Here is a 15432-nt window from a genome sequence, read left to right as displayed (position 1 = left end):
TAGATAGATAGATAGATAGATAGATAGATAGATAGATAGATAGATAGATAGATAAGATAGAAAGAATAGACAGATAGATAGACAGAGTGGCTATTTAAATCTCTATTTAACCCCTCTGTTTACTTCTGGCACTGACTTATTCCTAGAGGAATATTAGCGTACCTCTTGGTAGAAAAACTGGTTAACATGTAAGTGCTTTTTTTTTTCCTGAAATATTTAAGGTTTTTCTTTCTTACAACATGCACACTTTAGTTGGATGGTGGTTTCTGCTTTTTTTTCTTTTGTGTATATTTTAAGACAGTTCACACCTGGAATTTACTATGTAGACAGGCCAGCCTCAACCTAATGAAAAATCTTCCTGCCCTTGCCTCATCAATATAGGGGTTTCAAGGATGAACCACCACACTTGATTTAAGTCTATTGCTTTTCTTTTGTTGGTAGTGGTAGTTGGTTTGGTTTTCTGGGGGAAGGGTTTTTGTTTTGTTGAGACAGGGTCTCTCTATGTAGCCTTGACTATCCTTGAACTCAAAGAGTTTGGCCTGACTCTGCCTCCTGAGTATGGCTGTGATTTAAAGTTTTTCAAGGGATCACAAATACTATTTTCATCAGAACTCTGGAAGGAAATAGAAAAGAGCAAATGAAACCTGCCAAACAGCTTCTGATCTTTCTTCTCCATCTTCAGCATAGTACAATGACCACTCCAATCAAAATGGCCTCATACAGCTATTAAAAAAGGGTAGCATCCTAACCCTCACACAGATACAGGCTTGGAAAAAACTTCCAATTTAAAAGCTCAGGAGCCCTCCTTATTGTTTTGTTTTGTTGTTTTACTTTGAAACAAAGCTTTACAATGTTGCCTGGGTTGACTTCAAACTCCTGGCAATTCTCCTGAGAACTGGAATTAGAAATATGGTCCACCGTATTTATTAGCTTCCAGTTCTTTTGCCTACTCACACCACTTTTCCTAGTAGACTGGTTTCTACTTGGTTATAATGGTTTTTCTAAATGTTAAAATTTTAAATGTCTAAAGGCTAAATCTGCTCCAATGAAGTACAAGGAACTGTCATTCAACTAAAACCCCAACAAGATGATTTTTATTGTTGTTGTTCTGGAAAGGAATTCTGATCCCTGACACACTTATCAGGAACACATCCCTTCCCAGAAAGTACAGAAGATGGATATTAGCAGTGTTAATGAATTGGTGAATTATTTGGGTGGCTGATATATTTGTCAACTTATTCAAAACATATTTTGTGGATATGCATTGGTTTTGTCTCTCATCCATCAAGCACTGGGCTCCATCCTCAGCACCAGAAAAACAAAAGCTGGGAAACCGGGAGGATGAAAGACGGCTCAGCATTGCTGCTGTAGCAGGACTTGGGTTAAGTTGCCAGCAGCAGCCACATGACAGCTCACAACCACTTGTAACTCCAGGTCCAGGGAATCCAATGTGCTCTTCTGAACTCTGGGCACTGCATCCACATGTTGCACACACATTCACATACATGTAGGCACCACGCAAAATAAGTCTAACAACAAATTTTTTTAAAAGATGGGAAACATCTAACATACTGTTCATTCATGCAAGCAAACTCTTATTTAACCAAGAATGTCCCATCTGAGTAAGGCAGCTGTCTTTCACTGGGCTACCCTTCTGCACTTTGCTTTTTCCCTAGGTTTGATACTGCACCATTCCTTCCTTGATGCTTTCTCAGTCTTTTTTTTTTATTTGCTCTGTGTTTTTTTAAGACTTATTTATTTATTATGTATACAGTATTCTGCCTACATGTACACCTGCATGCCAGAAGAGGGCACCAAATTTCACTATAAATGGTTGTGAGCCATCATATGGTTGCTGGGAATTGAACTCATAAGCAGCCAGTGTTTTTAACCACTGAGCCATCTCTCCAGCCCTGCTTTCTGGTTTTTTGTTTTGTTTTGTTTTGTTTTGTTTTGTTTTGTTTTGTTTTGTTTTGTTTTGTTTTGAGACAGAGTTTCCCTGCATTAACAGCTCTGGCTGATCTGGAACTCACTCTGTAGACCAGGCTGAGATCCACCCACCTGCCTCTACCTCCCAAATACTGGGGATTAAAGGTATGTGCTACCATACCTGGCCTCAATCTTCAATTTTAATTTGGACTACTTTAGAGGGCCCTCATGTTAATTTCACTGATTTTTTTTTTTTTTTTTTTTGAGACAGTGTCCCTCCATCTAGTTCTGGTTAATTAATCTGGTTGAGATTAAAGGTGTCAGCCATCATGACCTCTTTTGCTCTGATCTGTGACAGCTATTTTCTTCTAGCCGGACATAATTTCTCAAATTTTAAAAGGCACCCAGAAAAAGCTAAAACGTTCTGCAAAGAAACTCAACTTTTTCTTTAACCAAGGCCCAGTAGACCAAGTGTACTTTTGTAGACATGGTGTTGCAGGCTCTTACTAATCCCAGCACTCAGGGGGCAGAGGCAGGAAATCTCTGAGTTTCAAGTCAACCAGAGATACATGGTATCTCAGAAAAATAAAAGTATTAGGGCTGAAGAGATGACTCTGTGGTTAAGAACACCGGCTGTTCTTCCATCCTATGGAAGTTTATTTCCAACACCTACATGGCAGCTCACAAACATCTGTAACTCCAGTAGCAGAGAATATGAAACCCTCTTCTAGTGTCCTCCAGCATTAGGCATGCAAGTGACATACATACATACATACATACATACATACATACATTCAGGCAAACATTCATCTACGTAAAAGGAAAAATAAATGGAGGAAGGGGCATGGTGGCACACCTGTAATCTCAGCACTCAGGGAGGCAGAGGCAGGTGATCTCTGTAAATTCAAGGCCAGCTTGGTCTACAAAGTGAGCTCAGAACAGTCAAGGCTACACAGAGAAACCTTGTCTCAAGAAAACAAAAAAGGAACAAACAAACGAAGATAATTGGGTGGGGCGGTTTCCAGACAGGAAAATTATGTAGCTCTGAATGTCCTAGGACTCATTTTGTAAACCAGGCTGGCCTCAAACTCTGCCTCCCTGAGTGCTGCGATTTAAAGGTGCACAACAACACTATGCTTGGGTAATAAAAACATTTTAAAACAGTGTACTTATTTTTACTGAATACCACAGGACGACTAAGTCAGTTCCTAGGTAATTAATTCTACTGAAAAAAATTTCAAAATCATTACACAAGTTTTAACTTTTTATTTTTACTAGCCACCAAAAGAAAACATTACATTTAAGTGTCTGTTTTTCAGCCACTGCTAAGCTTTGTAATACTCTAATTTTTCAATTCAAAAAATTAACAGCAGGAGCTAGACAAATGGCTCAGTAGTTAAGATTGGATACTGCTCCTGCAGAAGACAGATATTCCCAGCATCCATGGCAGGTCATTCACAATGCCTGTCCCAAGTTCTAGGATATATGATGTCTCTTCTGGCCTCCAAAGGCTCTGCATTCATATACAGAAAGTCATGCAGATATCCATAAAGATAAGTACATAAAATAAGAAACTAAAGGCAAAGCACATTACTGAAACTTTGGGTTAAACCAAGATTTCTTCCTTATTTTGCCAAAGTCAGCAATATTACGAAACTGCTAGACAGCAGCAAGATTGTGCTCACTCATAACTAAACATACTTGACACATTTTATGCAAAAATCCCCTAAAAGATCATACTTGGTATGCAAGTCTAGTTCTTTTTTTGGGGGGAGGGGGTATTTTTCGAAACGGGGTTTATCTGTGTAGCCTTGGCTGTCCTGGAACTCTCCCTGAGTGCTGGAGCTAAAGGCATACACCGCCGCCGCTTGTTAAGTCTAGTTCTTATCTTTCAATCCTGGAAAGCATAAGGTACACTGACCAAGTAAGGAAATAATCAGTTTAGGAACCAGAGAGCTGTCTCAGCAGATAAGAGTGCTTGCTGTTTTTCCAGAGGACAAGAGTCCACTTCCTAGCACCATGTCAATTCTAGGGGCATGGACTGAATATTGTTCTTTGATTTCACGGCCACCCAAATATGTATGTACATACAGAATCAGAAACATAAACACAAGCACACAAAACATAAACCTTTTTTAAAATAATGATCAAATTGGTTAAAGAGGATATGAGAGATGATTCTAGCAGAAATATTTGAAAAGCAGTATGGCGATGTTGCTCAGTTGCCTAGAATGCATGAAATACTGCATTTTATCTCAGTACCATATAAATCAGGTGTTGCGGTTCATCCTGTAATTCCAGCCATTTGTAATGACAGCACATGCCTTTCCCAGCATTCATGACCAGCCTGGTATACATAATGAAATCCAGGCCAGCCAGGGCCACAAAGTGAGACACTGTCACCAAAAAAAAAAAGAAAAAGAAAAAAAAACAAAGGTCAAGGTCATCTTGGGCAACATACCTTATCTCAAAGAGAGAGAAATATGTTGAAAAATTATATGACAAGAAAAAAATCTTCAGTTTGGTTCAATAATGAATGGGAATCAACAGCCTGAGAATGGAACCATGCAAATGAAGCATGGTGATACATAGCTGACATGGCAGCACTTCTGAGGTGGAGGCAGAAGGATCAGGAATCCAAAGACAAACTCAGCTACACAGCAGCTTTGAAATCAACCAGAAGACCCTCCAAACAAAACAGACAAAAGCCCAAAGATGATGACAATGATGATAAAAATAAATACACAACCAAGAAATACTTGAGCATAATATGGGAAACTATTGAGAAATAAGTTACACCAGTAAGTTCAAATCTAAGTCCCATTCTCAATTATTCCAATAACCTAAAAATGATTGCCTCTGATGCAATTACCCAATGACTCTCTTTTTGTTTGTTTGTTTGTTTGTTTGTTTGTTTTGCAAGACAGGGTTTCTCTGTGTAGCCCTGACTGTCCTGGAACTCACTTTGTAGACTAGGCTGGCCTTGAACTTACAAAGATCCACCTACCACTGCCCCCAAGGGCTAAGATTAAAGACATGTGCCACCACACCTGGCTCTAATGACACAGACACACACACACACACACACAAAGTCATCTGTGGGATGGAGAGATGGCTCAGTCAGTAAGAACGCTTGTATAGAACCTAAACCTCCAAACACCATGTTAAAAAGACTGGCATGGTCATGCACATCTGAAACTCCAGTGCAGAGAAGAAAAAAGGGCTTGCTGGCAATCAGCATAGCTCCAGGTTCAGTAAGATACCCTGTCTCAAGGGAGTAAGCCCAAATGCATTCTTTGACCTCCATGTGCATATGCTGGTCTGCACAGATGGGGGTACCGACACACATACATATACAACATACATGCATACATGCATGCATACACAGACACAAATAGTAACACGTTAATTGGAGACAGGAAGATGGTACTTTATTTTATATGCACTGGAAAGCCAAAACCAAATCTTGCAGTGTTTAAAGCCTTCCAAATTTGATACTAAAACATCTTTTCCTCGCAATTCAGAAGATTCTCAAAACAAGAATAAGCTATTTTCTACCTGTCTAACTTAATACTGAGTTTTAAAATTCCTCTTTTCAGAGTGTGTGTGGGGGGGGGGTTACTTCAATAGTTCAATGTCAAAAGATCTGAAACTATAAAATACAGAACAGAATCCTGGGGATTGATCCCCAACTTTGATAGAGATCCAGAAAGCATAGGTAGTGTGGTACATAGCAAAACTTGCAGTGTTCAGGGGACAAAGGATTCCTCCAAGTTTGAGGCCAGCTTAAGTAAGATACACAGTGAGGTAGTGACACACACCTTTAGTGCCAGCATTCAGTAAGCACAGGCAGGCAGATCTCTGAGTTCATGGCCAGCCTGGTCTACAGAACAAGTTCCAGGACAGCCAGAGCTACACAGAGAAACCCTGTCTCAAAGAAAATAAAAATACAAAGTGGGCAACCAGCCAGCCAGGGCTACACAATCATTCTATTTCAAAGAAAAAACAAAAGGAAAGGCCAGCAAGATGGCTGGGCAGCTAAAGGCAGCAAGCATGAAAACCTGAATCCAACACTCAAGTTGTCCTCTGACTTCCATGTGGACACAGAGGCAGAAATATATAAACACACAATAAAAAATGTAAGAAAAAATTAATTAAAAAATAGATATTATCTTATTTCTCTGAAACTTTTCCAATAAAACCACAGGGTGTGAATTCACATATCTACAACCCTAGCACTTAAAGAGGTGGAAAATCAGAAGTCAAGGCCAGCCTGGACTACAAGCAACTCTTTCTCCATGATAATCTATCAAATAAAAGCTGATTTAACACTTGAATACCCATTATGGACCAGATACTGGAGTTATCGGTGTATGTATAATTCTTGTGTACGACAATAGTAGAGATATGAAAACTTTCATGAGATTATTCTGATTAAGGGTGAACTTGCTTCCTGCCAAACCTGACAACCTGAATTCATATCCCAGAACCATTCTTGCAAGTTGTTCTCTGACCTTTGCAAAAAGCAAAGGTAAATGTTACATTAGACAGGCGTGGTGGTGCTTACCTTTGGTCCCAGCATTTGGGGAGCAGAGGCAAGCCACTCTAGCAGTCTACCAAGAGTTTTCCAGGACAGCAGGGTCTACACAGAGAGACTGTCTCAAAAAACAAAACAAAGTTCCAGGCTAACCTGATCTACAGAGCGACTTCCAGGATAGCTAAGGCTGCACAGAAAAACCCTGTCTCAAAAAACAATCACCTTTCGGTCCTAACCCATCTCTCTAGATTCATATCGGATACCTCCTTACATCCTCTCTTCCTACCACAGCAACGAGGCCAGCACATCTTTCACGACTCAATACGTTGTTAGATGTTCCCTCGGGCTCAGGCATCCTCCCCTAATTGAAAACTGATTGATCCTTTTAGATCAGCGTCATCACCTCTCTAAAATAACTAAGCATAAATTAACGGCTCCGTTAACCAAGTTTCGCTGAGTATTGGTTTTACTTCTCTGTCCACATTCCTTTGATTTTCTAAGAGAATTGAGATTCACACATCTGTTTCCTAATCAAACTGTCAAATTTCAGACATCCTTAGTTTGTTACCTCTAACACCGAGTCACACATTAAGAAAGGATGTGTTTAGTGACTCTCAGAAGCCATGTTGTCGGCGTCAATTTTGGCTTCCAAGCCAGGAACCTAGGACCAGGGTTTCAACCTCACACACTCCAACTCTTGTCTCCTCCAGTTACTTTCTTATAGAATCCGGTCGTTTGCCAAAAACAAACAAACAAAAAACCCACAACAAAGCTGTGTTTACTGTGTGTGCCATACAATGATCAACTGCACAGAAAACTCAGGAAACTGATTTAAAAAAAATCTGCCTTTCCTCCTTTCTTGCTACCGAGTCTCCAACAATCAGCCCTCAAAGCGGAAGAGAAACACGACACTAGAAGCGACTAAAGGAGTAAGCTGCCAGATTGCATGCCCGAACCCTTTCGAGCAAGAACCACCACACAACACAACCTGGCCGCCTGGAGATGCCCGGCTGGAGGTTTGAGGGAACAGGCCTGCGCCGGAGCGACTCCGCTAAGCGCGGCCCGTCCTTCGGGGCTCTCCGGGTGCAAACTGCCGACGACGGCGCCCCGGGGGCGAGAGGGACTGCCCTCCCTCGCCCGCTCCCCGCCCCCGCCCCCGGGTCCTCCGGAGCAAGCCGCTCCCCGAGGCCCTCCGGGCCCAGCACAACTCGGGAGCAGCAACATCCAGCGCGGAACAAAGCGCCGGTCCCGGAGTGCGAGAGGACGCCATTACGCGGGCAGCGGCCTGCGCCGCCGAGCCGGAGCAGGGCCCGCCGCGCGGCCTCGGCCGGGACCGGAGAGGCCACGCGAAGACGCCGAGGGCCAAGCGGCCGGGCCGCGGCTGGCGGGCAGCCGAGGTCGCGCGTGGGAAGGGAAAGGCCGCTTACCTTCGTGAGTCTTGGCGATCTTCGCCATTTTGTCCACTCGAACACACAGACGGAACTGGCGCTCCCAAGGACTTCCGCTCGCCGCCGCCACCCAGAAGGAGAGAGGCTCCGCTCGGGGCCTGCGCGCACGGGAACGCGCGCCGCGCTGTGGCACGCGCTGCAACTGCCACCTAGATAAAAACGCGAGGTGCATGATGGGAGTGGGAGGGGCCAGGGCGGGCGCGCGGCGGCTTCCTCAAAAAGCGAGCGGAGCCGCGGAAGCGACGAACTCCTCAGAGGACGGCTCCGCCCCGCGCAGAAGCGGGGCAGTGGTGGGCGCAAGCCTTTAACTTCAGTACTCGGGAGGCTAAAGCTGACAGCTAGCTCCGCGAGTTCGAGACCAGCCAGCCTGGTCTACAAAAGAATTCCTGGAAAGCCAGGGCTACACAGACAAACCTCAAAAAAAAAAAAAAAAAAAAGAAAGAAAAGAAAAAAGATATACTAAAGCAGTTAACGCTGGGGCCAGAGGTGCTGTATCCCAGCCCTGGGGAGGTGGAACAGGAAGATCCAGAGTTCAAGGTCAGCCTCTACTATATAACAAGTCAAAGACATCCTGGCCTCCCAGCCTGGATTCCCAGAAGCCAAATAACTCAATTTTTTTTTCTTAATTTTAAAATAGGCCAGGATAGTCATGGCACACACCTTTTATTCCAGCACTCAGGAGGCAGAGGCAGGTGGGTCTCTGTGAGGCCAGCCTGGTCTACAGAGCTTGTTCAAAACAGCCAAGGCTACACAAAGAAACCCTTTTCTCAAAAAAAAAAAAAAAAAAAAGCAACAGAGTACCCATTTCCAGTTGGTTGAGAGGGCAGATTGCTGTGAGACTGGGGACATGGACACAAACACAACAAATTAGAACTTCAGCCTGTGTGGTGGCACACACCTTTGATCCCAACACTTGGTGGCCAGAGACAGGCAGATCTCTCGAGTTCCAGGCCAGCCTGTGTTCACTGTCAGAGAGGGTTCCAAAACTACAAAAGCTATACAGAGCTAGCCTGTCTCTAAAATACACACACACACACACACACAAAACTTCCAGATTCCAGACAGTGGAAAAAGAAGAGAAACCATTAGAAATTGTTTCGGAGGGGTTGGAGATATGACCCAAAGGTTAAGAGCTGGTTGCTCTTCCAGAGAACCCAAATCCAGTTTCCAGCACTCAAGTGGCCCCTCACAAACTTTCACTCCAGTTCCAGGGTATCTAATGTGCTTATCTGGCTCTGTGGACACTGCAAGAATGTGGAGAATGTACAAATGGAGGCAAAACATTTATATACACAAACATATATATAAATATATATATATACACATTTATATACACACACAAACATATATATATACATTTACACATTTATACACACACACACGCTGCTCGGCCTCACAATGAAGCATGGAGATGTATGAGTAGTTTTTCAAGCAATGTTTCCTTCATGTGTGTATTATTAAAAAGGACTTAATGTAAAAGAAACTCAAGGTAATAGAGTTGATGTTATAAAGGATTTACCAGTAGGTTTGCTTAGGAGACATTAAATTTCACAAAGTAAAATTTAGCTAAGGGAACACTGCCTCCAAAATACCCCCAAAGATAAGTAGAATGCTAACCAGGCCTGTTCCAGAGAAAGTGTATGATGCTAAGATGTCAATGTTTGTATACCAATATCTGACCAGCCAGCAGGCCTACCCTCAAATCATAGAACGTGTCTCTAACAGACAACTCAAGGGAGAAGGGCAGGGACATGAGCATTGTTAAGTTTGGTCTGCAATAAAACCTCCAGTTCTTTTCTTGAGAAAAGCCCAATTCTGCCAGGTGAGCAAGATGACCCCAGGTAACAACCATTTGAAAAAGTACAATGAGGGTGTACCTAAACTAATTCTGGCAATAACTTTGCTGGCAAATCTCCTATCTGCCTAAGTGACCAGATTTGCAGCCTCCTATCTGTGTTTAAAATTGTTCTAAAGTGTAACCTGAGCCTGGGACCTAAATTGGAGATTTAAGGATGGCTTTGTATTTGGAGAGCTTAAGCCTAATGTGTATCTAAGCTATTCAAGGTAGCTCCTCACCAGAGCCAGATGTGCAGTGTTAAAGAACCTTTTCCCTTATTAACCTCCAAACATGCCGAATGCTTCTTCACTGGGAAGGCTTATTACTTCTATAACAGATTCAAATGGGCATTTGCTGCATCTGTGGCAACTGTAGGAGCTAAATACTTCCTGAAGCCCCAGGGTAATGGGAAGCATCCCTAAAAGAGCACCTGGAGTTATCTCCTGAGTCCTCTTTTGTAAAAAGACTTCCTTACTCTCGTCTATTTATCTGTATGAATACTGCTATGTCTGAAAGAATGCTAACATGGCTCAATAAAGGAAGGAAAACATCAAAAAGGGGGTCAGAGATGGCTCCCGTAGGCTTGGGCACTTGAACACTTGGTACCTTGTTTGGTGGGGCTCTGTAGCCCTGCATGAGGAAGTAGTTTACTAGGGACAGGCTTTGAGAGTTCATAGCCCCATTCTACTTCCTGTTTGCGCTCTCTGCCTCATGTTTGTGATTGAAGATGACCTTTCAGCTTCTTTCTCCTGACGACATGCCTCCCCACCACCACCCCCCCCCCCTCCGCCCCCGAACACAACACTTTGGGAAATACTTTACTCTCTCTGTAATAGCATATTCAAGAGACTAGTGACAACAGAGCAGGCTTGCTTTTTAATTGTTTTTGTTTTGAGACAGGGTCTTGACTGTCCTGGTGGTGCCTGCTAGCTCCTTCCGTGAGACTCTTGGGGTAGGCATGTACTACCCCAGTCCCACTGTTTCTCCTTCTTGAATTAGACTAAGATGCATTTATCTGGACAGGAAAGACTTGACTGGCGAAGCCCAGGTTGAGGGAACCTCTGAAAGTCTCTGTGGCCAAAAAGCCCTCAGAGTACAACCAGTCTTGTTATCAGAGGCCCACAATGGTGGGAGAACATTAGCCCTCTGGCAGGGGGTTACCCAGCCAAGCTCACCCATCCGCCTGCCTCAACCTCCCCTCCCGAGTGCTAGGAACAAAGGCATGGGCCATCACGCCCAGCATTTTTTTTTAATTTCTTTATATTTTTCCATGAGTATGGGTGTTTTGCCTGAATGCATGTATTATATCACATGCATGGCTGACACGTGCTGAGGTCAGAAGAGGACATTGGAGGGATGATTGGGAACCACCATCTGGGTCCTGGGAGCTGAACCCTGATCCTCTTGCAAGAACAGCAAGTGCTTTTGACCACTGAGCCAAATATATAACCATTCTGTGGAAAGGATTATCAGCATATAGAAAAGGCAAAAATATCTGGCATGCTGATTTGGTGCAAGACAGTGTTTTTGTCTGTTTTTGTTTTTTGTTTGCTTGTTTGTTTCTTTGCTTGATTGTTTTGGGGGGTGGTGTGTGTTTTTGTTTTTTGTTTTGTTTTTGCTTGTTTGGGCTTTTTGTCTGTTTGTTTTGAGACAGGGTCTCCCTTTGTAGCCCTGGCTGTCCTTTAACTCACAAAGATCCCCCTGCCTCTGCCTCCCAATTATTGAGATTAAAGGTGTGTGCCACCACATACAGCAGGACAGTGGTTTTAAAGTCCCTTACCGAGAGAAATCCCTGCCCTCTATTCTCATAAGCTGGGACTTTAGAGATTCACACCAGCATAGCCCCTTCCCAAATCCCACTAGGGTACTGGTTTAGGAAACAAAGCCTCATCTAGTGAGTAACTAGAGGCCAGAGACTGTTCCCTTCTCTGGTCTTGGGCTCAATCACATAGCCAACTCTGTAACTCTCTAGCTCTGAGACAAGCCAGTGCCAACCTCCACAAACCTGTGACTCCTGCATATCTCTAACTCTGTTAACTGTAAGCTCACTGAAAATGGACCTCAAGAATTCCTTTTATCTTTTGAGACAAAGTCTCATTATATAGCATTGGCTGGACTGGAATTCTTTATGTAGATAAGGCTGGCCTCCAATACGCCGAGTTCCATCTGCCTCTGCCTCTGGATTGCTGGGATTAAAGGAGTATGCCACCATGCCCAGTTTACAATTTATATTTTAGATAGTGTTATTCCTGAGATTCTTGAGAGAAAAACTAGTTCTACAATTTTGAGCCAAATTTGAAACAAGCTTTAATTAAATACTGGCCAAGAAGATGGATTCACCCATGGGTTCCCAGGGAATGGCTGCAAGTCATGTTTTGCAGGGGCTTAAAAAGGCAAAGCCATGCGGCCACCATATTTCCCATCAGGTCCAACGAGGACCAGCATATATCCTGACATACTTCCTACCCACCTAACTTCTGCCTACATATGATCAAACACATCAGTGTAGCTGGGCCACACAAACTTGTTTAGGGGAGTGAAAACATGTGGCCGTTATCTCCCATAAACAATAGCCTCTAGCACTGCAGGGGATATCTGTCCTTAGCAAGGGGCTTACAGGTTACAAACATTTTTGGTTCATGGATCTTCTAGGCACACTAATTTAACCTTAAAACATAACTTTGGCTCTGACATTGCCCATGGTTCTTATGTCTCTGGAAATGTAAGCCAAAATAAACTGTTTCATGAATGGCTTTGGTGATGGTAATTTATCACCGCAACAGAAAATAACTAATACAGGACTCCTAGAATTTAGAAGCCAGGTGTGGTGGTTTGATTGAGAATGGCCCCTGTAGGCTCATAGATTGAATGCTGGATCACCAGAGAGTTGGTACTATTTGAAAGGATTAGAAGGTGTGGCCTTGTTGGAGGAAGTGTGCCACAGGAGGTAGGCTTTGTGTTTCAAAAGACCAAGCCAGCCCCAGTGAGTGTCTCTGTATTTCTGCTGCCTATGCATCAAGATGTAGAACTCTTAGCTAATTCTTCAATATCATGTCTGCCTGCACACTGCCATGCTTCCCTCCATGATGAAAATGGAGTAAACCTCTGAAACTGTAAACCTGCACCAATGAAATGTTTTCTTTTAAGAGTCGCTGGAATTATAGTGTCTCTTCACAGCAATAGAACAGTGACTAAGAACCAGGGATGCTACTCAACATCCTACACAAGAAAGCTTCCTGTAACAAAGACTCATCCAGCCTACAGTGCCAAGTGTCACTGTGAAGGAAGCCTGTTCTAAAGGTATCATGAATGTAAAAGGGCTCTAATTTTCACGAGGTTTATTTGCTACTCCCTAGGGCATGTGACTTTCTAAGGCCTTAAATGTACTCAAGTTTTCTTGGGCTGATTAACATGATTGAACAATGTCACTGACTACTAACACAAGGACATTTGTCAACTTATATGATTTGTTGCAACAAAAGGTTTCTTTTTTTTTTTTATTTTTTTGAGACAGAGTTTCTCTGTGTAGCCTTGGCTGTTGTGAACTCACTTTGTAGACCAGGCTAGGCTGGCCTGGAACTCACAGAGGTCCACCTGCCTCCCAGAGTGCTGGGATTACAGGCATGCACTACCACACCTGGCTAGCAAAAGGTTTAAGAGAGGCAAGAGCTCTCAAAGGCAGGAGCAAATGGATCTCAAGTTTAAGGCCAACCTGATCTACATAGTGAGTTCCAGGACAGCCAGGGTTATGTACAAAAAATAAGTAAGTAAGTAAGTAAGTAAGTAAGTAAGTAAGTAAGTAAGTAAGTAAAATAAACAAAACAAAAAACAACCAAAAACAAAAACAAAAAAACAGAGACAGAAGTGGGAAGGCTACAACAATGTTGCGATGGGGTATGTTAATGGAAGAGTTAACAACAGTTATGCCTAGATCGTGAGACCCCCCAGAAACACAAGACCCATACAAAACACACAAGGGTCTTTATTCAAGCTTAAGCTCAGGCCATCAGTCGCCCCTGACACAGCAAGTCAGAAATAGCTGTTCTGAATCCCTGGAAGGCAGAGTTTTTAAAGGGAAAAACTGCAGGTGGGGAATTCCAACCGAATTAGGTAAAACTGGGTAAGGGTTCAGCCATGAGGTGACCTTTAAGCTGATTGGTTAGAGCCACCTAGTCAAACTGCAAGACCTCTGTACAACAGCCTGCTGGGTGGAGGACCCATTAACCCATTCTGTGGTATTTATGACAACCTGTAGGGTGGAGGCCTGGTTGTAGTTACCTGCTAACACATTCTGTGGTACTCACGACAACCTGAATGGTGTAGGGCCAGGAGGTTCTTCTCCAAACCAGAAGGTGGGGGACAAGTCACTCTAAGGACAGTCAATTTAAGATTAAGAGTCTGAGAAAAAAAAAGGGAGTTAGCCTTATTATCTCCAATTTCTTCACAACTTTTAAAAATTAAAATCTAGGGGCTGGTGTAAAAGAAACTTTTATTTGCCTGGTTCAGTTGTCTGGGAGGCTTGCTGCCTCTGTCTGCTAACCTAGACTTAGTCCTGGAAGCTTCTAGACTCCATGCGATCTAATCTAGGCCTAGAGTGTTTTCAGCCTCTGAGACTTACTGCTGAAATAAGCTTACCATTTCTTGTTCTTACTGAGCTCTGGGCTGGCTGGTTCAACTCAGCTGTTCTGGCTCAAACTCCTCTCCCAGCTGACTTATTCAATCTGGCTTTTCTCTTGGCCCTGGAATTGCTTTACTTGGCCTCAAACCAACTCCAGCAATCTCTTCTAGCCTCCTACCTCCTTCTCATTCTCCAGTCTTCACCTGTGTCTAGCTTGTTCTCTCATTGCAACTTGTATCTTTATTACTGCCCTAGTAAAACTCCCTCCTTTCTCTCTGCATTGCCCCTTACATAGCTTCCCTTTCTTCTCTCTTCTCTTGAGAGTTGGGTGTATCCTAGTCTGTCAAATCCTTCACTGTTTCTGCCACTCAATTAGACATCACTTTCAAACCTGGGTTCTTCCTTCTACAAACTAACTTTACCTTCAATGTTTGGGAATAAAGGCCTGTACCACCACACCTGGACCTAAGCTTTTCTTTACCTGAAACTCTATACCAGGCTGGCCTTGAACTCAGATCTGCTTGCTTCTGTCTCTGGATTAAAGGCGTGTTTGTAGTCCAGCCAGATCACACAGACCTAGAAGGTCTTTGGGTGTGATCTCTTGCCAGAGCAGCCATATTCTGAATTAACATTCCTCTGCTAGCTGAAAAGATGGCTCAGTAAGAACACTGGTGCTCTTCTAGAGGACCTGAGTTTGATTCCCAGCACCCACATGGTGGGTGTCTGCTATTCCAGTACAGGGGACCTGATGCCCTCTTCTGGCCTCCTTGGGTGCCAGCCATGCATGTGTTGCACAGATATATATGCACACAAAATACTCATACATATAAAAAATTTTAATTAAAAAAAAATCTTAAAAGCCAACATAAGCTACATGAAAATCTATATCAAAAAATTTAAGAAACTAAAATACACCAATTAAATGTATACTGTTATTCAGCTCAAGAGAATGTGGACAGGAAACTTAAAGACTCGCTGTTAAAAATGGGAACGAACTCTTAGCCAGGCCTAGTAGCATAAGCCCGTACTTCCAGCACTTGGAAGGTAGAAGCAGGAGGCAGCC

The 15432-nt window shown here is 43.2% G+C and overlaps 1 protein-coding gene across 3 annotated transcripts in view; it reads right to left on the bottom strand.

Moving 5' to 3' along the window:
- The window catches only part of Sf3b1 (splicing factor 3b subunit 1), a 41051-nt gene extending 33019 nt beyond the window's left edge, over positions 1 to 8032 (bottom strand). For 2 of the 3 annotated variants that reach the window (XM_055616363.1, XM_055616362.1), the window contains exon 1: positions 7894 to 8032. In XM_055616363.1, coding sequence (XP_055472338.1) covers positions 7894 to 7921 — 28 coding nt within the window. In that variant the 5' untranslated portion in view covers positions 7922 to 8032. The remainder of the gene's footprint in view (positions 1 to 7893) is intronic. The other variant, XM_055616360.1, reaches the window with a different exon arrangement.
- Positions 8033 to 15432: the final 7400 nt, after the last annotated feature.

Source organism: Psammomys obesus, unplaced genomic scaffold (assembly GCF_907164565.1).
Source record: "Psammomys obesus unplaced genomic scaffold, mPsaObe1.curated_primary_1811, whole genome shotgun sequence".
In the NCBI taxonomy this organism is placed as follows: Eukaryota; Metazoa; Chordata; class Mammalia; order Rodentia; family Muridae; genus Psammomys; species Psammomys obesus.
This window is presented reverse-complemented; position numbering and strand designations above follow the sequence as displayed.